The sequence below is a fragment of the Rhincodon typus genome, chromosome 10 (genome assembly GCF_021869965.1).
Source record: "Rhincodon typus isolate 14 chromosome 10, sRhiTyp1.1, whole genome shotgun sequence".
Taxonomy (NCBI): domain Eukaryota; kingdom Metazoa; phylum Chordata; class Chondrichthyes; order Orectolobiformes; family Rhincodontidae; genus Rhincodon; species Rhincodon typus.
Genome location: NC_063341.1, coordinates 44,846,221 through 44,871,539, shown reverse-complemented (window position 1 = coordinate 44,871,539; position 25,319 = coordinate 44,846,221). Strand labels below are relative to the sequence as shown.

General features: G+C 40.6%; 1 protein-coding gene across 3 annotated transcripts; it reads right to left on the bottom strand.

The window, feature by feature from the left end:
• Window positions 1-1,856: 1,856 nt before the first annotated feature.
• gpx7 (glutathione peroxidase 7) lies at window positions 1,857-23,780 on the bottom strand. Of its 3 annotated transcripts, XM_048601683.1 has the most exons (5): window positions 22,874-23,780; window positions 7,286-7,547; window positions 4,516-4,608; window positions 2,707-2,756; window positions 1,857-2,268 (listed from the first exon to the last, which is right to left on the bottom strand). In XM_048601683.1, the coding sequence occupies exons 1-5, from the start codon at window positions 23,087-23,089 to the stop codon at window positions 2,164-2,166; spliced, it is 726 nt and encodes a 241-aa protein (XP_048457640.1). In that variant the 5' UTR covers window positions 23,090-23,780; the 3' UTR covers window positions 1,857-2,163. The 3 variants fall into 3 exon arrangements, with proteins under 3 accessions (XP_048457640.1, XP_048457641.1, XP_020367627.1); XM_048601684.1 differs by lacking the exon at window positions 4,516-4,608 and having other exon boundaries at window positions 1,861-2,268; window positions 22,874-23,764; XM_020512038.2 differs by lacking the exons at window positions 2,707-2,756; window positions 4,516-4,608 and having other exon boundaries at window positions 1,864-2,268; window positions 22,874-23,739.
• Between the last annotated feature and the right edge of the window lie 1,539 nt (window positions 23,781-25,319).

The following is a 25,319-nucleotide window of genomic DNA, read 5'->3' as shown; positions in this document are numbered from 1 at the left end:
ACAGTCAGGATAAAACAATGTTGCCTGTCATAAAATCAAATTGCTACAAGATTTGAATTTATTTTGTTCATCTTTGAACCATTACCCTTAACAAACTGAGATCTTTCTTTACTGACACTACTTAATGTTTACAGAGAATTGAAATGCTACACTCAAACTTTTATTTTTCTATGCAGATTTATTTAATATTTAACACAATAAGTACTTCTACTGGATATCTCAACTTTCCTGAGATTCTTCACAGCATATACAAGGCATAATAAACAATGACAGGGGTTGAACATTTGACGTTTAGCCTGCTCCACCTCTCAACGCGTTTATGACTGGTCTAAACAAAAACAGAAATTATTGGTAAAACTCAGGAGGTCCAAGAGCATGTGGGCAGAGAGAAACAGAGTTAATATTTAGAGTTCAGTGACTTTTCTTCAGCAATTTCTGTTTTTGTTTGTTTCAGATCTCCAGCATCTGCAGTTTTTTTATTTATTATGATAACTGATATAATTCTGTCCACAATTCCGCTTTTCCACCCATCAGCTTCCTGAAACATCAAGATTTGTGTAACTCAAAGATGAATATATTCAGTGAATTACTCTGCTGCTCTCTAATGTTCTTCCATTAATCATCTTCTGAATACTGGTACAGACTGTCACTGGGACTAGTGGCAAATAAGATACTTCCTGTAGCTCGATGATCATTGGACCTCATAAAGGAAGAACTAGATAGAAAATTAAACATAGGGAACTGTGGCTTCACATCCATCTTTCTAGGTAGAAGCCTGTCAAGGTTGGATACACTTTCAATTAAATCTGTACAATCATTAGGAGGGCATAAACAACATATGTATGTAAAACACATTCACCATTGTGTGTCTCAGAACAGGGCCAAACTCGAGGTCACTCCATCTTTCCATCAAAATGTATGTGAACTGGGCATTTCTCTAAATACATTTCATTGCCTTAAAAACATAACATTCATATTCTTCATAGTTGCCATGTACTAATAATGAGACATATGGTGAGCAAAAACGGGACACTTTTACCCTATCCGAAACTGGTGCACAGTTCAAGGTGTCTCAAATGCCTTATTCACCAATTTCCTACCGAGTTTACCCTGATTTTAAGACACTCTAAGGAGACAGTAGAAGAAGCACCTGTCTGAATCTAGTGGAGTTTTCCTGAAATACACAGCTTTCATCTGGACCCATTGACATCATCAGGCCAAGTAGAATTTTTATTCTGACCTTACAAGGCAAGTCTCAGTAGCTTTCTCATAAGGGATAAAACAATGAGAAGAAAACATTTAATCTAAGATTTCTTAAAAATAGTTGCTTGTAGAGTCAGGAGCAGGAACATTCATCTAGACCCAACAAGGAAAATTTGTTTTCTGCTACTCCAAAGTGTCCCTTTCATTATCAAAGGCCACCCCAAATTATCCATTTAGCATTCTTGCCAGCAGGAATTCCATCCCCAACCAGCTGCCATTTTTCAACTGTTTTGGGCAGGCAGCTGAAAAGATTCTGTCTTACAACTACATTTGCCGTTGGTTTCCCTCATCCCAATTGCCACTCCTCCTTTCAAATACAAAAATAACATTATACTGAGAGATATCATTTTTAGGAAGTTTTTAAATCTATAATAAAACATCTTTCCCTATCTTTTGAAAACAGATCTAGTTTTCTTAGTTTGAAGAAAGTAAACAACCCACTAACATAAATTTTACTTGAAAATATAAAGGATAATATCGGATAAGTTATCTAAAAAAAAACAAGAAAATTGCAAAACAATGTAAGCAGTGACTGAAGTCTTAGTGTATCTTATTCATTATAATTCTAATTTTGTTGTATTTATTCATTTATATTTAGAGCACACAATAAACTTGACTTCTCCCTCAATGAAAAAAGTAATAAATGATGTACAATTTGCTCCACTTCTTCAACTATTTTTATTGCAGTAGAAAGGCATAACCTATGCCAAAGAAAATATAGTGTCACAGGGAATGAATTAGTGGACTTCACAGAACAGAGATGATAACACAAAAATAATTTGTTAAAAGTGGTGCAAACTAGAATAAGATAATATTAGATATTACAGATTTTGGAGTTAAATTACAATTCATCTTTTCGTTTCACAATGAGTTGCCTCACTAACGTTGCAATTTTTGGCTTTATTTCTGCAATTGGAACAGATGTTTCCCAAACATCCACCACTTCACCATTCGCATCCACAAGATACTTCCAGAAATTCCAGTTTGGCTCCTTCCCAGAGGAGTCTATAATTAAATGCAGAAACAATTTTTATGAGTATTTCTTCACATTTTCACATCTTCACATTTACCTGAATTTTGACAAAAAAGTTGCATGATTGTTTTCAATGATAACAACTGGCATTTATATATCACCCATAATGAACTAAAGTTTGTTACAGACCAGACAAAACTCCCTGAAAGTAAATCAAGGAGATAGTCTAGACCATAACTTTTATCATATTTAAAAGCAAGTATTAAGGCATTGTGATCCAGATGTAATTCAAATGGTCACACGATTCAGCTTTAGGCAAAACACACTTTATTCTTACCCCCAGTTAAAATATAAACAAAAGAAAGAAGAATTGGTGTAACTTTAACACCACTGGAAAACTTAACAGTGTAATAGATTATTTAACTAATAATCAGCAACTGTTCCAGTATAATAATATCCCATAAACACACCTTTGGCCAAGACCTGTGATTCTGGCAGTACGGAGAACTCCAACTTTTATCTGTAACAGAGAGAACGGTGTAGCAGCTTCCACATATAGCTTCAAAACCCCAGCAACTACTAAAAGCTAAACTAAATCCCAGTTCGGTGGGAGCCTGAGTCCGTCCATTCAGGCTGCTTCTATGGTTCTAACTTTATAAGAAAACCCAAGGCCTCACAAGCTGTTTACTTTATTGGATTTGAATAGTCAGCTTCACTCCTATGGCTCAAAACCTCTCTTCAAAAAATAAAAACAAAATACACCTCTTAAAGCCATAGTACTATTACAAGTTTGACACTGACCCAGTTAAGACAATAGCAGGAATGTGACCTGAAGCTTGGTCAAAGTTAACCTTATTTTGAGGAGTGTCATAAAGAAAGAGAGAGCGAAAGGTAGTGATGTCTATGGAGGGAATGCTGGAACTTTGGACCTAGGCAGCTGAAAGCATAACCTCAGGGTTGGAGATGTGCAAGGGGCCAGAACTGCAGTTCAGTTGTACGACTGGAGAAGGTTACTAAGATGAGGGGTAAAGGTGTGTTTGGCCAAGGGTATGTTTATGGGATGTTATTATACTGAAACAGATGCTGATTAGTAGATGAGGGGTAAGGTTATGACAGTATTTGAAAACAAGGATGAGAATTTTAAAATTGACTCTACTGTCAGACTGGAAACCAATGTAGGTCATGAGTGATGAGTGAATGGAATTTAGTGTGACTTAGAATAGGGCAGCATCATTTTGTATGAACTTAAGTTTAAGGGTAAAATGTGGGAGGCCATCCAAGAAAACACCGAAATTGTCAGGTCTAGAGGTGACAAAGGAGTAGATGAGTGTTTCCGCAGCACAACAAAGCAACCCACTTGAATATTGAACCTGTGGAGTAGATATGCTGTTAACACTGACTCACTTGTTATGTCAAGCATGTGCTGGACCAGTTCCTGTCTTGTCTAATTCTAGTTAAAGCAGCAGAACTCATAAAGGTGATATTTGGGATCTACAATTACCAAGCAAGAGACGTGAGAAATCAGCTTATGTCGCCAATCCTGATTGCTACATGCTTCACTGCTGTGTGAAACTGTTACACAGTTTGACAAATAATGTTTCTGGAGAACATGAATTCACAAACAACAATACTGGAAAATGTCATTCGATGAACAATGTTTTCCTGGCTTATTTTACAGCCCAAAATCATAGAACATTGTATATGTGTCTGGTTTATTATTACTTTTTAAAAGCTTTTTAAAAAATACTACAGTTTTGTCAGTAACAGAAAACAGAAAATAGAAAATATTATGCTATCTGGGAAGACAATAGAAGACCATTCTTACATGCAGTAGTATTTAGCAATATGTCCAAAATGTTAACATTTATTTCTAAAGGTTGTCCACTGCAGCTCCCTTCCCATTCTCAATTCTTTCACAATTCCAATTAATTGCAGCCTTAGTGAGATCCCACTTGTAGCATTGTGCACAGCTTTACCTCATGTAAGGAGAGATATATTTGTCATAGAGGGCGTGCAACAGAGGCTGACCAAATTAACCACTGGGATGACTTTATTATGGTATTATTATCTTATGAGGAGAGACTGAGGAGACCGGACTTGTATTCTCTATAGCTTTGAAGAATAAAGGATGAGCTCATTGAAACTTACAAAATTCTGACAGGGTATGACAAGATATATATAGGTAAGACATTGCTTCTGGCTAATGAGTCCAGGGAACAGAGTTACAGAATAAGGGCTGGCCATTTAAGACTGAGATGAGAATGAAATTCTTCACTCACATGATGGTGAATGTTTGGAATTCTCTACCCCAAAGGTTGTGAAAACAGGTTCATTGAGCAGGTTCATGACAGAAGTCAAGAGATTCCTGGAGACTGATGACAACAAAGGATATGAAGACAGAGTGGAAAGTAACATTGAGGTAGATGAGTTGAACATAAGTTGTACAGCACGGAAACAGAATCTTCGGTCCAACTCGTACATGCCAACCAGATATCCAAAATTAATCTAGTCCCTTTGCCAGCATTTGGCCCACATCCCTCTAAATGCTTCCTATTCATATACCCATCCAGATGTCTTTTAAATGTTGTAATTGTACCAGCCTCCACCACCTCATTCCATACACACACCAACCTCTGCATGAAAAAGTTGCCCCTTAGGTCTTTCCCCTCTCACCTCAAACCTATACCCCCCCTGGTTTTGGACTCCCCTACCCTGGAGAAAAGACCTTGGCTATTCATCTTATCCAAGCCCCTCATGATTTAAAAAACTTCTATAAGGTCACCCTTCAGCCTCCGACGCTCCAGAGAAAATAGCCCCAGCCTATTCAGCCTCTCTCTATAGCTTGAATCCTCCAACCCTGACAACATCCTTGTAGATCTTTTCTGAACCCTTTCAAGTTTCACAACATCTTTCCAATAGGAGGGATACTAAATTGAACTCAGTATTCCAAAAGTGGCCTGACCGATGTCCTGCACAGCCGCAACAATGATCTCCTAACTCCTTTACTCAATGCACTGGCCAATAAAGGCAAGCATACCAGATGCCTTCTTCACCATCCTGTCTACCTGCAACTCCACTTTCAAGGAACTATGAACTTGCACCTCACATTCTCTTTGTTCAGAAACACTTCCCAGGACCTTACCATTAAGTGTATAAGTTCTGCCCGGATTTGCCTTTCCAAAATTAAGCACCTCACATTTATCTAAATTAAACTCTATTTGCCACTCTTTGGCCGATTTGCTCATCTGATCAAGGTCCCGTTGTGCTTTGACGTGACCTTCTTCACTGTCTACTACACCACCAATTTTGGTGTCACCTGCAAACTTACTAACTGAACCTCCTATATTCACGTCCAACTCATTTATATAAATGACAAAAGGCAGTGCACTCAGCACTGATCCTTGTGGTACACCGCTGGTCACAGTCCTCCAGTCCGAAAAACAACCCTCCACCACCACCCTCTGTCTCCTACCTTTCAGCCACTTTTGTATCCAACTGGCTAGCTCTCCCTTTATTCCATGTGATCAGCCCATGATAAAATTGAATGGGGGAAGCAGACTTGGCAGCTTGAATGGCTAATTCTGTTTCTATGTTCTTAACACAAGCTTTAATGACAGCACCACTGCTCCTAAGATATTTAGCAACTTTCTGGATAAAATAATTGAGGATTTTCACAATTTAGTGCTTCAGTCAGAACTCTGTCCCTTAGATATTTATATTGGAAATAAGGGCAGGAACTGGTCAAAAGTTTTTTTTAAACCAATAATTACGATGTATATCTAAAATGTCAGCATATATATCGGCTGGCCAAGTATTCTTACTCAGAGTCAGAGGATTATCTATAGATCTATACATTTCAGCTCTCAATCTGACTTCCTCTCATTCAGATTTCATTTTAATACCTCTATTTTGAAGGACTGTCATGCTTTCCCCATCATATTGAAATAGTCTAAGCACATTAACCAGCACTCTCCACCTTGCAAATAAGTTAAGAAACTGTCCAGACCTTTTCAGTCAGTATTGGTTCGTGGCATTTACATACCTTTTCCCCTCTCCCCATTTGATCAAACCTACAACAAGGCTCACCTACCTCCTCTCTTCAAATTCATTTTGATTCTCAACCCAAACCCAAAATATTAATGAACATCAACGGAAGTTACTGGAAAAGCTCAGCAGTTCTGGCAGCAGCTGTGAAGAAAGAATCGGAGTTAATGTTTCGGGTCCGGTGACCCTTCTTCAGAGCCTTCCACTGTTCTGAGGAAAGGTCACCGGACCCGAAACGTTAACTCCGATTCTTTCTTCACAGATGCTGCCAGAACTGCTGAGCTTTTCCAGCAACTTCCGTTTTTGTTCCTGATTTATAGCATCTGCAGTTCTTTCAGTTTTCCAAAATATTAATGCATGTTTTCTCTTATCGGACGCTAACAGGCCAGTTGTGTGTTTGTAAAATGTTTTGTTTTAATTTAACATTTCTATCCTCACATGTTTGATGCATCGTAAAACTAGGAATTTAAACCAGCAGCATGAAACATTGTTAAAACAAAATACTATGAGGAACTGTGATTGTGCCCAATTGAATTAGAATCTTATAAGCCAGACTTTTAAATTTTGGAATGGAGAGCAGCCACCTTACATGAAGTTCTAGAGAACAGAAATGTGTCTCCTGCATAAAAATTATGCAAGAAACAAGATAATATTTCTGTTGGAATACCTTACAGGGCTCCCTGACTCTTCGTCTCAACTCACAAATTAGAAAATTAGAAAAGGACCACTTGAGCAAGATACTAGAGATTATCTGGTGTCTGCGACTGTCAATAAAATTCAAAACATTACCAACTAGCATTCAGAGTAACCATAACCATGATAAATGTTTTGAATATTTGGGAAACTAGCAGAACATTAATGGAAGTTTATATTGCGAGTTCTGATATCCTCTTATTTCAGAGAAACTACTGCATGTTTTGTATAATGCAGGTAGACTCTATTGGTGGTTTATTTTATATTTTAAGTGAATAGTCATTCCTAAATTCTGGAAAATCTCATTCTTACCTGTTAAATATTTGAATGCTGCATTTGCACCAGGACCTTTGACATTGATCTTACTGAACATTGGAAAGGAAACTCCATAGGTCCTTCGCACAAACCTTTCAACTTCTTGGTCAGAGCCTGGCTCTTGATTCCCAAACTGGTTACAGGGGAATCCCAGGACATTAAAATGCATTGGTCCCAGTTCACGTTGTAATTGTTGTAGGTCTTTGTAGTGATTTTCTGTGAAGCCACACTCGCTGGCAACATTAACAACTAAAGAAATCTGAAAAATTGGAAGGATACAAAACAAATGCAATTTAGGATTTAAAAAAACAAAAATAATGGCACAGCAATGACACATACACATCTTATTTCCTATATGTAAACAAAAGCCTCAAAAATTAATTTATTACAGAAGTGTCCAAACAGACTGCCTCTATGGGCCATGCAGTTGTGAGGCATGGAACTTTGTGGGTTCCATCTGTGGGACTCCTACTCCTTAATCTTGAAGTGGTGACACTGAGAAAATCTTTAGTCGTAGAGATCTACAGCACAGAAAAAGACCATTTGGCCCATTGCATCCATGCAGGTGATTATCATTTAATTGTTTATTTCCCAGATATCTTTCAAAGAGACAATCTAAAGAATCACAAAATGGATTACATTGCAGTAATGACAAAGTTTGAGAGCTATGCAGAACTCATTAAGGAAAATTGGATAGAATTGCTACCTTCAAGAGGATCTAGACCATTCTATACAGGAGATGGTTTTCACTGGTGCATCTGGAGGCAGTAATACTGCTCCAGACATACACAAAAAATGTAAAACTCAGGCACAGAAAGAATGGAGCAAGATTTCCCACGTAATAACTGAAAGAACTGCTGATGCTGTAAATCAGGAACAATACAGAAGTTGCTGGAAAAGCTCAGCAGGTCTGGCAGCCTCTGTGAAGAAGCGATCAGAGTTAACGTTTTGGGTCCAGTGACCCTTCCTCAGAACTGGTTTGGGATGGCGAGTAGAAATGTATTACAAACTGAATATTAATTTCAGGAAATTATTGAATAATTCTGAAGTTTTTACAATATCCAGATTTCTATAAGATGCAAAAATTGGTTGGGGAAAAGGCACAGAGTATCAGTTTACTACAGAACACTTCCAGTTAAATGTTGTCTCTCAGAATCAATTTTAAGGAACTAATAATTGAGAGTATTTTATCAAGATATTACCTCATTGTGGATTGAATAACAATCCTGTACTGATAATTGCTAGGTCGGGGGGGTGTTGGTCACCTCAATTAGTTGGACTACACTTGAATCCCCCATGTGGATGGCCTAAAAGGCCTTCGCTTCTTCCTCTCCCACAGGCCCAACCAGTCCCCCTCCACTGACACCCTCATTTGCTTAACCAAACTTGTCCTTATCGTTAACAACTTCTCCTTTAACTTCTCCCACTTCCTAGGTGGCCACGGGCACCCGCATAGGCCCAAGCTATGCCTGCCTCTTCATAGGATACATGGAACAGTCCCTCTTCCGCTGCTACACCAGCACTATCCCCCACCTCTTCCTCCACTACATTGATGACTGTATCGGTGCTGCCTCGTGCTCCCACGAGGAGCTTGAACAGTTAATCAACTTTACTAACACCTTTCACCCCAACCTGAAACTTACCTGGATTGTATCCGATACCTCCCTCTCCTTCCTGGACCTCTCTGTCTCCATCTCTGGTGACCACCTTGAAACTGACATCTGTTTCAAGCCCAATGACTCCCACAGCTACCTGGACTACACCTCCTTTCACCCACCCTCCTGCAAGAATGCGATCCCCTACTCCCAATTCCCCCGCCTCTGCCGCGTCTGCTCCCAAGATGGGGTGTTCCACTCCCGCACATCCCAGATTTCCTCCTATTTCAAGAACTGTAACCTTCCCCGTCCAGTGATCAAAAATGTCCTCAATTGCATCTCTTGTGTTTCCCACACTTTTGCCTTAAAACCCCCTCCCCCCCAAAAAAAATAAAAACAGAATCCCCCTTGTCCTCACTTATCACCCCACCAACCTCTGCATCCAACGAATCATTCTCCGCCACTTCTGCCACCTACAATCTGACCCCACAACCAAAGAGATATTTCCCTCCCCACCCCTATTTGCCTTTCGTAGGGACCGCTCTCTCCACGTCTCCCTCATCCGCTCCACACTCCCCACTAACCACTCCACCCCTGGCGCCTTTCCCTGAAACAGCAGGAAGTGCTACATCTGCCCCGAAACCTCCCCCCTCACCTTCATTCAAGGCACAAAACAAACCTTCCACATTAGACAGAGGTTCACCTGCACATCCGTCAACTTGGTCTGCTGTATCTGCTGCTCCCGATGTGGCCTCCTCTACAACAGTGAGACCAAGTGTCGACTCAGAGACCGTTTTGTAGGGCATCTGCACTCTATACGTGACAAATGGCAACACCTTCTGGTCGCGAACCATTTTAACACCCCCTCCCACTCCATGGGCGACATGTCCATCCTGGGCCTTCTCCAGTGTCACAATGACACCACCCGCAAACTGGAGGAGCAACACCTCATATTCCGCCTTGGGAGCCTACAGCCCGATGGCTTAAACATGGATTTCACCAGTTTTAAAATCTTCCCACCCCTGGCCTCATCCCATGTCCAACTCTCCCTCTCATCCCCATCTCCTTGACGTGACACAACCTGTCCATCTTCTCTCCCACCTATCCGTCCTTCCCACCTCACTGACCAATCCCCACCACTCCCTACCTGCACTCACCTATCACCATTCCACCTACCTTCCCCAGCCCCACCCCTTCTCTCTGTTTATTTCTGATTTCCCTACCCCCTCCCCATTTCTGAATAAGGGTCCCGATTCTTTCCTGTTCCTCTGATGTTGCCTGGCCTGCTGTGCTTCTCCAACTCCATACTATGTCATCTCAACTGTTTGGATGACTGGTTTGCATTGTGGGTTGATGCCAACAGCATGGTTTCAAATCCTGAACTAGCTATGTTTAATATGAAGGACTCTCCCCTTGTTTGAGGAGTGGTGGCCCTCAGGTTAGACCACTGCTAGCTGTCTTTCTCTAATGACAGTGGAGCCCTATGCTATGGTAAGTCTATGGAGACTTATTGACAGATTATTGTTTTACAAGACTTTACACTTCACGCATACGTTTTTCAAACTATGGTCTTTACTGCAAGCTGTATTTGAAAATGTCCTTGATGAGGTCATCTGTAGTTTTCTCCATCAACATGTTTGTAACATTTAGAGCAGGTCTCTGTTTCCTCATTGGAGCCCATCGTTTTTGTGAAGCTGAATTCTTAGTGCTGGGAAGTGACAGGAGCTTCTAAAGACTGATTCTGTACATCGAGTGAAAGTGCACCCAAAGCTAAGCCTCAATTATAGCACTTGCCTAGTTATGGCCATGTGATTGAAAAGCTTTGTTGTTGCCTTATGTATATTTTACCTAAGGTCACTTCTTTGTGACTGGCAAGTGAATCAATAATGATAAACATAAAGGTGAGGTGAAACGTGGCGTTATAAACTGCTCAGAAACTTTAATAGCTCACCAACAATATATAGGATATATTACTTTAGAAACCAAATAAACGTCATAATTCTCCTATGCTTGAATAAAACCATGGCAATTGATGGAAGAATTCCTGCTCTCTGCCAAATCTGGCATTCCGGCTAAATGAGAATAGCCTTTCCCCTTAGTGCTGTTTCCAAGGCAACAATTCATAGAGGGAAGAAAGCAATAAGCTTCTCATCATAGCTATCATCGAGCTGACCCTGGAACAGCATAGATATAGTAAGAGTGGACAGATTAAAGATGCACTGTGTGACGAATGCCATTATTGAATTTGCACATGCTCTGAATATTAAAGTCAATAAGGCAACAAAAGATCAAGTGCAAAAACTTTTCCTTTGGGAATGTTGATTATTCTTCATATCTTCCCTTCATACTGACTCCCTATTTCTCAAGTGCTATAAGACTAATGTATATAGTAAAACTTTGGCCATTCATCTCCTCCTTCACTGCCACCTACTCAAATAGAGAGAAAAAAAATCAGAATTCCTATCAAGAATACCCCTACTCAACATTTTACAATGTCATCTTCTGACGTCGTATAAAATTTAGTCGTTTTAAAACTATAGTAATGACGACGATGTCACAAAGTCAATGTTTCTTTGAAGGATTTGCTCTTTTAGAAAATGGTAATTGAAAGCTCGACCGTGTAGCCATTCTGATGTTTCAACTTCATTGGCTTTGCTTTAATGTCAAATGCTACCTTCTTTTCAACAACCATTTAATTGAGCAATTGTGCCCACTTGTGGAAATGTAATAAAATACTGTAATATATTTTTCTTCATAAGAGCTTTGGATAACTTGCATATATACAGTACCTGTCATGATCTCAGGACATCCCACTACCTACAAAGGTAAGCTGGCTCAAACACCTTTCATTAAATTGGTGAGCTGCCTGTAGAACATATACATGGTCAAGGAGCAGGAGTAGGCCATTTATCCTCTTGAGTCTAGTCTACCATTCAGTAAAATCACAGCTGATCTGATTGTTACCTCAAAACTACTTATCCCATAGCACTTTCATCCTCTTGCTTATCAGGAACACATCCACATCTGCCTCAAAAATATTCAAAGATGTTGCTTTTACTGGCTGTTAAAAAGGGAATTCTAAAGGCTCATGACCTTCTGAAGTAAAAAAAAAAAATGCACCTCATCCCTGTATTAAATAAGTGAATCCTTGATTTTTAAACAGTAACCCTTAGTTCTAAATTCTCTCACTAGAGGAAACAATTTCTCAATATATACCTTGTCAAGATGTCTCAGGATCTTGTATGTTTAAATCAAGTTGCCTCTTACACTTCTAGACCCTAGCAGAACATGACTAACCTGTACATTTCCTCATAAAAGCAACTCACCTGTTCCAGGTATTATGCTGGTATAAACAAAGTACTACTAATGCTTGAGGTATGAAATATAAAAACAGAGTGCTGGATAAACTCAACAGGTCTGGCAGCATCTTTAAGCGTCACTGGACTTCAAACATTAATTCTGTTTCTCTCACCACAGATGCTGCCGGGCCATTGAATTTCTCCAGCACTTTCTATTATATTATTCTGTTAAATCTTCTCAGTACTTCGAATGCATTTACATCCTTCTTTAAATAAGGTGACTAAAACTATGCATAGTACTCCACATATGGTCTTTTGAATGTCTTTTGTATTCAATTTCTCTTGCAATAAATGATAACATTTTATGAGCTTTCCTAACTACCTGCTATGTAACAAGGATATATATCCAGTGCCCTTTTCTTAAATGGAGTGTGGATTCCCATCACAGCAATGGCAGCCTAGTCATGTGTGTGTGTGAGTGGTTTGATATAAATGTGCAAATAACTTCCGTGATGTTAATAGTGATTGTATTGTGAATTGCATCATTCCAGAAAACGGATCTTCATGCATACTCTACTGTCTGTCTATTTAATTTGCTGTGACATAAAGTCATCATGCCATAGGGTCATACAGCCTGGAAAAAGATCCTTCGGTCTAACTGGTCCATGCCAACCAAGTTTCCCAAACTAAATTAGTCCCATCTGCTTGTGTTTTGCCCACATCCTTCTAAACCTTTCCTATTCACGTACATGTCCAAATATCTTTTTAAATGTTCTAACTCTACCTGCATCTACCACTTCATCTGGCCATTCATTCCACATACAAACCACGCTCTTTGTGAAAAAGTTATCCCTCACGTCCTTTTTAAAACTTTCCCCTCTCACCTTAAAAATATTCCTCCTAGTTATTGAATTCCGCTCCCTCCTAGAGAAAAGACCCTTGCTCGTCACCTTATCTGTGCCCCTCATGATTTTATAAACCTCCAAAAAGGTCACTCTTCAACCTCCTACGCTTCAGAGAAAAATATTCCAGCCTATCCAGCCCCTCCTTATAACTAAAACCCTCCAGTTCCAGGAACATCCTTGTAAATCTTTTCTGCACCCTCTCCAATTTAATAATATCCCTCCTTCGTATTTAAGAAGAATGCCGCAGGTTAACAACTCCATTCTCCGTTGATGGTTAGCTGCAGAATCTATTTCACTGTCATTGATTATAAAACATCAACGATTAAAAAAGTGTTTTGCTTTACCGTTTGAGAAAGGAAATCCTCTGTATTTCTTTACTGTTATAAAATGTAACCTACATAAATGTGCCAGAGAGAAGGTTCATTACAATAGCCTACTGGTGCCACAGGATTTGAAATTTATGTCTTACAGAAACTGTTTTGAAATAAAGCCAAAAAGTTTAAATACAATATTCTGTTTGTGTTAAATTTTTAATGGAAACACTTCATTCATGCATGTGAGGTCACTGTGAAAATTCTAGATGAAGCAATTTGCAGCAACCTCCAAGCCCAGCCACAGAAATAGTGTGGTGATATCGTGCATGCAGGTGTGGTCCTCCACCTAGTGGTAGTGTTGAGCACAACAGATTTGGCTGAGCATAACAAGGCCTTCATCAACTGCCATTGTTTTATCTAAACTCTCTTAAATGAGACCTAAGGCCCTATTTCAAACCAGCCTCAGGCTTCCCAGTTGACTTTCTTTTATCAGTACAGTACTGGTACTTTCTGTAGGATTCAGGCTCTGTAGCAGATCACCGAGAATGGGATTAGGTCCGTCAGGTCTCCAGGAGTCATGTGATTGACAGCACTCATTGATTTAGTTGCTGCTTCCCTCACGACATCGCTTTACCGTCTTCCAGAGCTGGAGTAGGCCTCTGCACACTCATTGCACTCCCTAGAGTCACAACACTAGGGTCACTTCAGAATTCTTTATCTCTATCTGACTGCACTTCACCATCATGCACCAATGTTTTCAGGTTCAGCAATACTGTGAGAAGACTCCATTTCACGCTGATCCACATCTAGCATCCTCAAATTTCTATGTCGGTTTGGATTTCTTCATCAGCTGGCACCAGGTTTGTGGATGTTCGGCCTTCCAGTAGTAATGCAGTCTACTGACACCTACATAAATCAGTTGAAGCTGTCTGAGGGTGTCTTTCAAGATAAATGGCAAAGATGAAACCACACCTGTCTTTAGCTCCAGGACCTGGTTTCGAATGCATTCATAAGTGCACAGTGAGTCTCCTGCATTTGAGATGCTCTTCCTGAGTTCCTTGATATTATTATTCTGGTAATTTCTTGGGCTGTGGACTCTAGAAAAAAGAACATAATCTCAGCGTAAGGGTCAGGCAATTTAAGGCTGAGATGAGGAGGAGCTTAGAATTCTTTATCCCAGAGGGTTATGGCAGCTCAATTGTTTAGTGGGTTCAAGAAAGAAATCAATGGATTTCTTGGCACGATTGACATTAAGGGTTATGGAAATAGCGTGGGAAAATCACATTGAGGAGCTGATTAGCTGTGCTTAGAGATTTGGGGGCAGAATGCTACCTTTGACTTCGTGTGTGGGCATAATGTCAGCAACAGACCCCCCAAAATAGGCAGAGGTGGGTTCCCACCCACAATTAATCTTCTGACTGAAGACATTCAGCATTTGCATTGCTTTTGACTGGCCTGTACTGGATTTGGAATCAAAACTGAAGGTCAGTGGCCCACTGGATCTCTGTTGCTCTAATGTTGGTGGACATTAGGAAGCATCTTTAGGAGTCTTTGTGTTGATTCCTCAGTCATCATAGGAACAGGTGTAATCCATTCAACTCAGAGTATGCCTGCCCTTCTAGATCACAGCTAATCAGCTCCTCAATGTGATTTTCCCACGCTATTTCCATAACCCTTAATGTCATTAGTGCCAAGGAGTCCATTGATTTCTTTCTTGAATCTACTCAATGATTGAGCTCCCATAACTTTCTGGGATAGTGAATTCCAAACTCCTCCTCATGTCAGCCTTAAATTGCCTAACCCTTATGCTGAGATTATGTTCTTAGTTCTGGAGTTAGCAGCCCAGGAAATTACCACAATAATACCAAAGAAATCAGGATGAGTATCTCAAATGCAGGAGAAAGGCTGAGGCTGGGATGAGGAAGTATAAGAAGAAGCATGAGGAAAAGATAGTAGGCTGCACTAAAGCAAAGAGTAAAATGTTCTTCAAACACATTAACAGTGAAAGATTAGTGAAGGATAGACTGGGACCCATAAGGAACATGCATAGTAAGCTGCTCCCTGAAGCAAAAGATATTTCTTTTTCTCAGAGTGGAAGAGTCAGTTACCAGGAGCCATGGGTTTAAGGTACGAGGGGCAAGGTTTAAAAGTGATGTATGAGGCAAGTTTTTTTTTTTTTTTTTTTTAAAACAGAGGGTGGTGGGTACCTGGAACTCTCTGCCGGGGGAGGTAGTGGAAGCTGATACTTTAGTGACTTTTAAAGGGCATCTTGACAAATACATGAATAGGATGGGAATAGAGAGATACAGTCCCCGGAAAGGTAGGGGGTTTCAGTTGTGATGGGCAGCATGTCGGTGCAAGCTTGGAGGGCCGAAGGGCCTGCTCCTGTACTGTAATTTTCTTTGTTCTTTATATGGCAGAGGTACTAAACGAATATTTCACTTCTGTCTTTACCAAATTAGAAGATGGTGACAATGGCCTAGTTGAAAATGTAGGTATTGAGCAACTCAGCAGTGCAGTTGAAGACAAAGAAGAGGTGCTAAAAAGGCTGGTGGTACTCCAGGTAGAGAAGTCACGAGGCCTGAATGGAATGCATTGTAGATTACTAAGGGAGGTAAGGAAGCAAATTGTGGAGCTGTTGACAAGTTTTCCAGGCCTTTCTAAACACAGGTTTAGTCCCAGGGGATTGGAAGATTTCAAACATGACACAGTTGTTTAAGAAATAGGCAAAGGATAACCCAGGAAACTACAGACCTGTCAGCTTGACATCAATAATGGGAAAACTGATGGAACTGATGGAATATGGGATACGGTAAATATACATTTAGGGAAAATAAGTTAATACTAGACAGACAACAAGGCTTTGTCAAAGGCAGGTCATGAATGACAAATTTATTTGAGCTCTTTGAGTTGAAACAGACAGTGAATGAGGGAAGTGCTGTGGATGTTTGGACTTTCAGAAAACATTTGGTACGGTACCACATGGCAGTTTTGTTCGCAAATTAGAAATACTTGGGATTGATAGGGTCCTTGGCAGCATGAATTAGAAGTTGACTAAAAGATAGGAAAGAGAGGATCGGTATAGTTGGGCATTTCTCAGACTGGAAACATGTTGAAAGTGGTGTTACCCAGGGATCGGGGTTGGGACACTTGTTTTTTTCTGATTTATATAAATGATTTGGAGATGGGTGTTGAGGGCAGAATCTCTAAATTTGCAGATGATGCTAACCTAGGGAGAATAGTGAATTGTGAGGAAGACGCTTAGTGACTTCAGAGTGGCATTGACAAGTTGGCCAAATGGGCAGACACCTGGCAGATGAATTTCAATGAGAAATGAGAAATAATGCATTTTGGTAGAAGAAACACGGAGACACAATACCTTCCTCGACAGTGCAACATTGAGGGGAGTACCGGAGCAGAGGGACCTCGGGATACAAGTGCTTAATTCTCTGAAGGCAGCCAGGCAAGTTGAAACAGTTGTTAAGAAAGCTTATAGGATCCTTGGATTTATAAAGAGAGTATAAAAGCAAGGAAGTGATGGTATATTTCCACAAATCATTGGTCACATCACATTTGGAGTTGTGTGTTCAGTTCTGGGTACCTTATCTAAGGAAGGAAGTTACAGCCCTGAGGAGTGCAAAGGATGTTTATTATAATGATGCCAAGAATAAGGGATTTTAGATACAAGTGAAGCTTAGAAAAATTGGGCTTTTTCTCCCTGGAGCAGAGAAAGTGACCTTATTGAGGTGTTTAAAATTATTAACAATTATAACAAGGTAAAAAATTCTGTTTCCACTAGTTGGTATGTCAGTAACTAGGGCTCACAATTTCAAGATTGTCAGCAAAAGAGCTAGGAGTGAGGAGTGAGATGAGGAAAAACTTTTTACTCAGTTGTTAGGATCTCGAATGCACTGCATGGGAAAGTGATGGGGGCAGATTCCATAGGAGAATCACAGAATCCCTACAGTGGGCCATTCAGCCCAACAAGTCTATACCGTCCCTCCGAAGGGCAACCCACCCAGACCCATCCCCCTACCCTTTCTCTGTAATCCTGCATTTCCCATGTCTAATCCATGTAATTTACACACCCCTGGATACTACAGACAATTTAGCATGGCCAATCTACCTAACCTGCACATCTTTGGACTGTGGAAAGAAACCGGAGCACACCCACTCAGACATGGGGAGAATGTGCAAACTCCACACAGACAGTCGCTCAAGGGTGGAATTGAACCCGGGTCCCTGGCGCTGTGAGGCAGTAGTGCTAACCAGTGAGCCACCGTGCTGGCCCTAAGGAAGTTTCAAAAAGAGAGCTGGACATCTATTTGGAAGTGATGAATTGAGAGGGCTACGGAGATAGGGCTGGAGAATGGGAACCAGTGTAAGCACAATGGGTCAAATAACCTTCTTATGTACTGTAAAATTCTATGATTCTAACCACTATATGCATCCAGTATCTCCGTTAACTACTTCATTAAACATTTGAAGCTCATCTGGTCCAGGAATTTTTATCAATTCTCCCAATCCGGCTAATTTTCAAAACTACCTTTTTATTGATACTAATTTTTTTTTAAATCTCTTCAGTTTCATAATTCCCTTGGTCACCTGGCATTTCTGGGAGATTTTATTTATCTTCTTCCATGAAGACAGATGCAAAGTAACTTTAATTTTTCCATCATTTCCCTGTACTCCACCATAAATTCTCCTTAACAGCAATGTCATTAATTAGTCCTTTCTCATTACACAGCTCCAAATACAAATTAGCCCAATCCCTAATTGGCTCGTAAATGTACTGTACCAGAAATCTAGCTTGTGCACACTCCAGGAACTCAAATTCTTCAGCATTAGTGGCAACTTAATTAACCTGAGAGATATGCAAATTGAAGCAACTCATTTTTGCCAGTACTAACATTATACGCATCTCTAATTTCCAACATTAGTACTACCATTTAGTGTTCTATAAACTAATCCCACCAATTTTACTTCCCTTGCAGTTTACTAGCTCCATCAAGCTGATTCTATAACTTGATCCTTTGAATGAAAATCCTCTCACAAATGTACTGATGTCATCTCTTATTAGGAGTGCAATCACAAAACCTTTACTTTTTTGTCCAGCCCTCCTAAATATAGCAGATCTATTGATCTTCAGTTCCCAATCATGATCACCCAGTAACTACATTTCTGTAATAGCAATGAAATCATATCCATTCATCTCAATTTGTGCATTCAGATCATCAACTTTTTTTTACAACACTCATTTAGATTGAGTACCACTAATTCAGCCTTTATAAGATCATTCTCCCTTTGGATCCTATTTAATGCTTGTCATTGCTTTATCTGTCTTCTGTCTGTACTGACTACTCTTCTACTAGTTTGTTTCCCTTGAACCTGAGCTCCCTCTCAGGTTTTCACTTCCAGTTAAACTAGTTTAAACCCTCCCCAACAGCATATGTAAATCTCCCCATGCGGATGTTAGATCTGGTCTTGCCAAACAGCAACTAATCCAACCATGTATAGATCCTAATTATGCCAGAACCAGACCAATGCCTCAAAAATCTAAAGCCCTCCCCTCCTACACAGTCTCGTATCCATACGTTCAATTGCTCTGTTCTGCTATTTCTATGGTCACACAAGGTGGGACTGAAAGTAATCCTGAGATTACTGCTTCAGAGGTCCTCCTTCCTAACTCCTTAAAATCTATTTTCAGAACTTTATCCACTTTCCTACACAAATAATTGGCACTGTCATTGACCATGACCTCTGGGTACTTACCCTCAGTTCAATATCTTGCAGTTGTTCTGTGATATCCTTTATCCTGGGGCCAGAGAGGCAACATATCCTAGAGTCATGTGTATGGCCATAGAAATGCCTGTATTTTACCCTAAAGCAACACTGTCAGTATCTCTTTTCCACTTTTCTTTTCTCCCACTCCTTTTTGGCTAAGCTGCCCATTGTGCCCCTGACTTGGCTCTGAAAGCACCTGAGGCACCACTGTCCTCACCAACATCCAAAGCAGAAAACCAACTTGTGCACAAGATCATTTCATCGATTTCCCCAATACCCACCTGATTCTCTTGAACTGTCCAGTGGTCTTCCTTACCTTATCTGCCTGCACAGCCCTAAGCTGTGGTGTGATTTTCCATTTTTCTTCATCATAAGATCTGAGGGCTGCTGCTGTTGTTTACAGTTTTGATGACTCTTCGATTACACCTCACTCCAAAGACTTCTGCAGGTAGTCTCAGACTTTCTTTGAGATGGAGTGGAAGCTGATGTTAAGAAATCTTTACTGGACAGTCATCTTTAATCACAATCACAGGACTAACCAAGTCACAATACCCAATGTCATCAACACTTAAAGTTATTTCATGCTTAGTGGCAGCAGAAATAAGTTGCCACCTCTGGGTCTCCTCCAGTCAGTCTACTGTCTAGTGGCAATGTTTTATTGGCATTCTCAATTAGAGGTAAATATCTTTGTCACTGTTGACTTACATGGCTATTCTACATATTTTACCCACAGATATGAGGGTGACGTCCAGTTTTACACAAGTGACAGCTCTGCTATATGTGATGTGACACTTTTGCAAGGGCAGATGTCGACCAATTGGAGACTTGTGGCATGAGCCTTCAAGAGCCTGAGAGTCAGTGAAAGAACAACACAATTCTCTGCTACGTGAATGGATCAAATGTCCCGTACTGGCAGATAGGCCTTGATTGGATGGAGCAAGGTCAAAGATCCCAGAGCCTCACCTGCAAACCTCAATGTGCTGCTCATGCCAGTCATCATATACACACTCCAAGGACCTTATATCTTTTAAACACATTGGACTAACACCATGAGTATTGTCAACTTTCTTACACCAAATGGAGTATTGGTCGTGTCATGAGTTTCCAGATACCCAAGCTATGCAAAATGAGACTGAGCCTATTGCAATCATGAAGACAATGTTTTCTCCTGTGAAGCAGAGACCCAGAAGTGATGTTCAACACTCAGTACACCTTAGTAAGAGGCTCTCAGGAAAATTAGTTACAATTGACTCTTCTGCTCCTGTATCAATTAGGCATGAGACTTCTACTTGCCAAATTTCATGCTTGCTGTAGGGGAAGTTTATCACTCTGCATGTAATGAGGCTCTACTTGAAAGAACCTTACCTTACCTGAAAGAATGCCACCTCAACATACCCCCTGCTCCCCAACGCTTTCAGACTGGCTTTTGATGGAAGCCCCAAATCATTTAATGTTTGGTGAGAAGGGAAGACCATTGCACTGAATGATGAGTCTATGCCTGATGGCAGTCTTGTTTGAAATGTCAAGTCCCATCACAACTCCAACACCACTTGGGAATGGCCCTTGGGCAAGACTGGCCATAGACTTACCATGGAGTAAGGGCAGCAAGATTTAAATCTGTAGGTGCTATGCAGCAATTTGTTCTGCCTACATTTTCAGCCTGACATTTATATCCCCTTCTGCACCAATAGTCACTTCCCCAATGGCAGCCTCTCTCCTTCAATCTTTTCCAATTATCTGAATGACGTGATCCTGCACTTCAAAGGACAATACAGGCTTGTCACTACTATGCTTCCTCAACTCCACCTGGAAATTCCCATCACTCACAGCTTTTGCCAAGCAGTCCTTCAACTACTTGTCCCCAAGGCAATTTGGAGAAGAGAGCCAGGAGGATTACATGATTGAACCATTTCATCACCTCTGGGGAAATGCAGACTAGGTCCTCTCCTTCGATGTGCTTATAAATCATGAAAGCACTGCTACTGCTCAGGCTATTACTGCCCTCAAAACTCCTGGTCTCTGCACTCAAAGATCCACTGCACACTTCTTTAGAACATCTGAACCTCTTCCCAGTATTTGCCAATGGGTTTTTTTGTGCAAATGTTCCATCGTGAATGCTGCCATCTCACTTGTGTCAAGGCTTCTGGATGCCCCAAAAACTGAATATCCTCAATCCAGTCTTCAATCACCAAATCACTGGGCATTTTCAGTCCTTCTCAGAATCTGTTCAGCCTCTAACTCATCAGCAAGTAAATCAAACCAGGAGTCCTGCTTCTTTCCTCCAAAGCACTGAGGGAATGCACATACCGAGCCTCTAGTTGGATTTGGCCTCAAGGTCTGATTTCCTCTGTCGATGCTGAGCCTCTAATGATAATCGGGGCAGCCTGAGCCACCCTTGTGGCCATTGCCAGTTTGAACTCCTTGGCTATCTGAACAATCTTAGCCAAAAAGAGTCACACTGCCATTGATACATTAACTCTGTTTCTCTCTCCATAGATGCTGCCGTACCACTGAGAAGATGCAGAAACCAGTAGAGAGGTTTAAAATCCTGAAGGATTTTTATCCAGTAAAGAACAGTGGAGGAAGGGTTGGAAACCAAAGGAGAAAGATTTAAGCTGATTAGCACATCAAACAGGTGACGTGAGGAAACCTTATGCAGAGTGCCGGAATGGTGGCTCAGTGGTTAGTACTGCTGTCTCACAGTACTAAGGACCCAGGTTTGATTCCATCCTTGGGTGACTGTCTGTGTGGAGTTTGCACTTTCTCCCTGTGTCTGCGTGAGTTTCTCCCTTCAGTGCAAAAATCTGCAGGTTAGGTGGATTGGCCTACTAAATTGCTTATAGTGTCCATAGATGTGGAGGCCAGATGGATCAGCTACAGGAAATGCAGGGTTACAGGGATAGGGTGGGATGCTGTTTGGAGGGTTGGTGTGACGCTGTTTGGAGGATGGCCAGCTTCCCACACTGTGGGCATTTTATGAATGAATTGTTCTGATCTTGAAAGCATTGTCTGAAAGGGTTGCAGAGCATATTAAGTGCAACTTTTTTTTAAAAATGGAAAAGATAACGAATATTACACAAACACCAAGGGAAAATGCTACATGACTGGGGAAACAACAGGGAGGTGAAGCTCAATGAAGGTCACAGATACGAAAATTAACTCGTTTCTTAGGTACACCTAAGTAATTCCTGCATTTTTGTTGTTTTATTTCCACTTTCCATCATTTGCTGTGTTTTGCTTGTGTGTTGCATTGGTTCATATAGGACAAGTTTTGCAGTTGATGGTCCTAACGTCTTCGGTAGACTAGGCTGTTAACCTAAAGTTAACTTAAATAACAATGAATGAACTGGCTTGCTTACTTCAAGTAGAGCTGTTTTTCGTAGCCGTACAGTATTTGGATAAACGATACATCAGTGAGCAAACACGTTTACAGAGAATAGTTGAACTACTTTATTAACGATGCCACGTATACAATTCTGCTCAAAGGGTCCTCCATGATTCCCCATGAATTACAGATTAAAGGACAGCGAATTCCATTGTTTCAATTAGAGATAAGTAGGGAATAGGATGTGGGCTCCGCATTCACATGTGTGTTAGTTGGGTAAAGCTGGAGGCTTCATGCAGAGATGAGTTTGCACAGCCCTAATTCCGTGATCGGTTAGTGATGGGGTGGAGTTGTCAAACTTACCGATCCTCTGTACTTCTCCAGTGAAATTAGCTTCCCTCTAATGTTCACACTCTTAAATGAGTAAAAATCTTTGTTTTTCTCTTCGGTTGGCAAGACGAATAACAGCAGAGCTATGATCGCCGCGAGTAACATGACTATGAAGAGTAAACTGGAGCTGAGTTGTGGGAAAGAGACAGCTCTGCTTGGCGCCTGCTGCTTCTGGGCTGTTTGCTGCATTTCTGACTGGCTCTGACACCGCAACAGGGCACGTTCCCAGTCGTCTCCCACACAGAGCAACCATCCGTACCTGACGTAAGGCGGTGCTGCAAAACAGTCGTAATGAACTCCAAAAATTTAACTGTCGCCAAGAAGAATCATTCACTTTTCAATTAGTTGTTTTTGTTCCATCCACCGCTTCTAAAAGAATCATCAATGTCGGACAACTCGAGTCACATCTCCTGGATTCGGAATAAACTTTAGCTCACCTTTTGTCTGCTAAGCACCTGGACATATTTGTTAAATCTCAAGTACTCAGGATAATCATAGCTTTTAACTTCAGTAGATAAGAAAATCGAGACGGCCGAACGGTCATTCCTAGTCCTGAATCCCACTTCCTGGGGATAATATGCTCCAACTTCTCAAAACGTGTGCTTTTTCTTGTCCAATACAGACGGACAGACTGGATTAAACTAATGTCGCCGAATGAAACTAACATAAATGTCCCCTTGTAAGTGGGCATAACTAATAGAAGAGGATCATAAAGTAAAGGGAACTTTTACATTGATTAATAAAGATTTCAGTATTATCAATTTTTAGGCAGTCCCTCAGGTTTGAGAATGACTTGATTCTACTCCAGTGAGTTCTGAAAGGGTTAATATGTCCAATGTGAATAGAATTAAACACAGGTTTATTAAACAAACAACAATATTCTTGATTTACTGTGAAAGGACATATTCAAAGACGTAAAGCTGATGAACATTCGTTTTCAAAACGAAACTACAAATATTTACCCTTCTAAATAAACTCCATACACACAAAAATTAAAAACAAAAACGTTCTTGGCAGTGGTTAATTTTGAAAACAAATTTCACCAATAATTCTTAATTTTTGAAGGAAAAAGGGATAAGGTATGAAATGGACACAATGGCTTTCAGTGTGTATTCTGTCAAATATAGTTGTAACAGGGAACGTTGCAGATGCAGGTTATTTAGGGAATGTTGATGACACAGAGGATTTTTCAGGAGAACAGCTAAATCAGTGTTTCTATTATCACACACCGGACCCTCCAACAAGATTTCCTCAGGAGAGAGGACAAGCTGCATAGGCTGTACACCAACTGAACTCTAAACAATATCCAAACAACTCCTGATGTCCATAAACCTATTTGATTTTCAGTAAATAAGTCTAAGCAATTAGATTAAGCCATGTGAATTCTAAGTCTTGAAATAAAATGTCCCAATATCACTTTAGTGACCCATTTTAAAAAGAAAGTATTTTTCCAGCACTCCAAACGAATAACCGTCCACAATCTTTTAAACATGAATCCTCAAAAAAAAGTGTGTCTTCGTCATATTAAGAATAATTAACCAATAAACTGGATGTTGAAGTTTATTCTCAACAACCGCAAACTGCCCACTATTAAACAGTGTTTTGCTATAAGTTAAAAGGTAGTCAGCTTTGGTGATGAATAAACAATATGGTCCAAACACAAGTTGTGAAACATCCTGAAGGTATGTAATGTCCTGTCTGACAAGAACGAGAGCCTGGTAATGTATTCAACCACAATCTATAACCTGGCATTTCCCTTACTCAACCATTACCATCAAAAGGAGAACAACATCAAAGAAGAGTGCAGGAGGGCTTGCCAGGAGCAGCACCACGCAAATTTAACACTGAGCTGCCAACCTAGTGAAACAACAGCAGAGGACTACTTGCATTGTCAACAATATAAGCAGCGTGCAATAGACAGGGTTAAGTGATCCCACAGCTAACAAATCAAATCAAAATTTTGCAGTATTCACAGAATCCCTACAGTGTGGAAACAGGCCCATCAGTCCAACAAGTCCACACCAACCCTCACAGCATCCCACCCAGACCCATTCCCCATCCCCATAATCCACCTAATCTACACATCGCTGAACACTACAGGCAATTGATCATCACCAAACCACCTAGCCTGCACATTTTTGGACTGTGGGAGGAAACCCACGCAGATACGGGGACAATGTGCAAACTCCACACAGACAGTCACCTGAGGGTGGAATCGAACCCAGGTCCCTGGCGCTGAGGCAGCAGTGCTAACCACTGAGCCACGGTGCTGCCCTACTGCCACATATAGTCATGAATAGCAGTAGATAGTTAAACAATTAATCGGGGGAACAGTCTCCAAAAAGATCCCCATCCTCAATGGTAGGGAAGCCCAGCAAATCAATGCTAAAGACAGGGCTAAAGCATTTGCAACCATCTT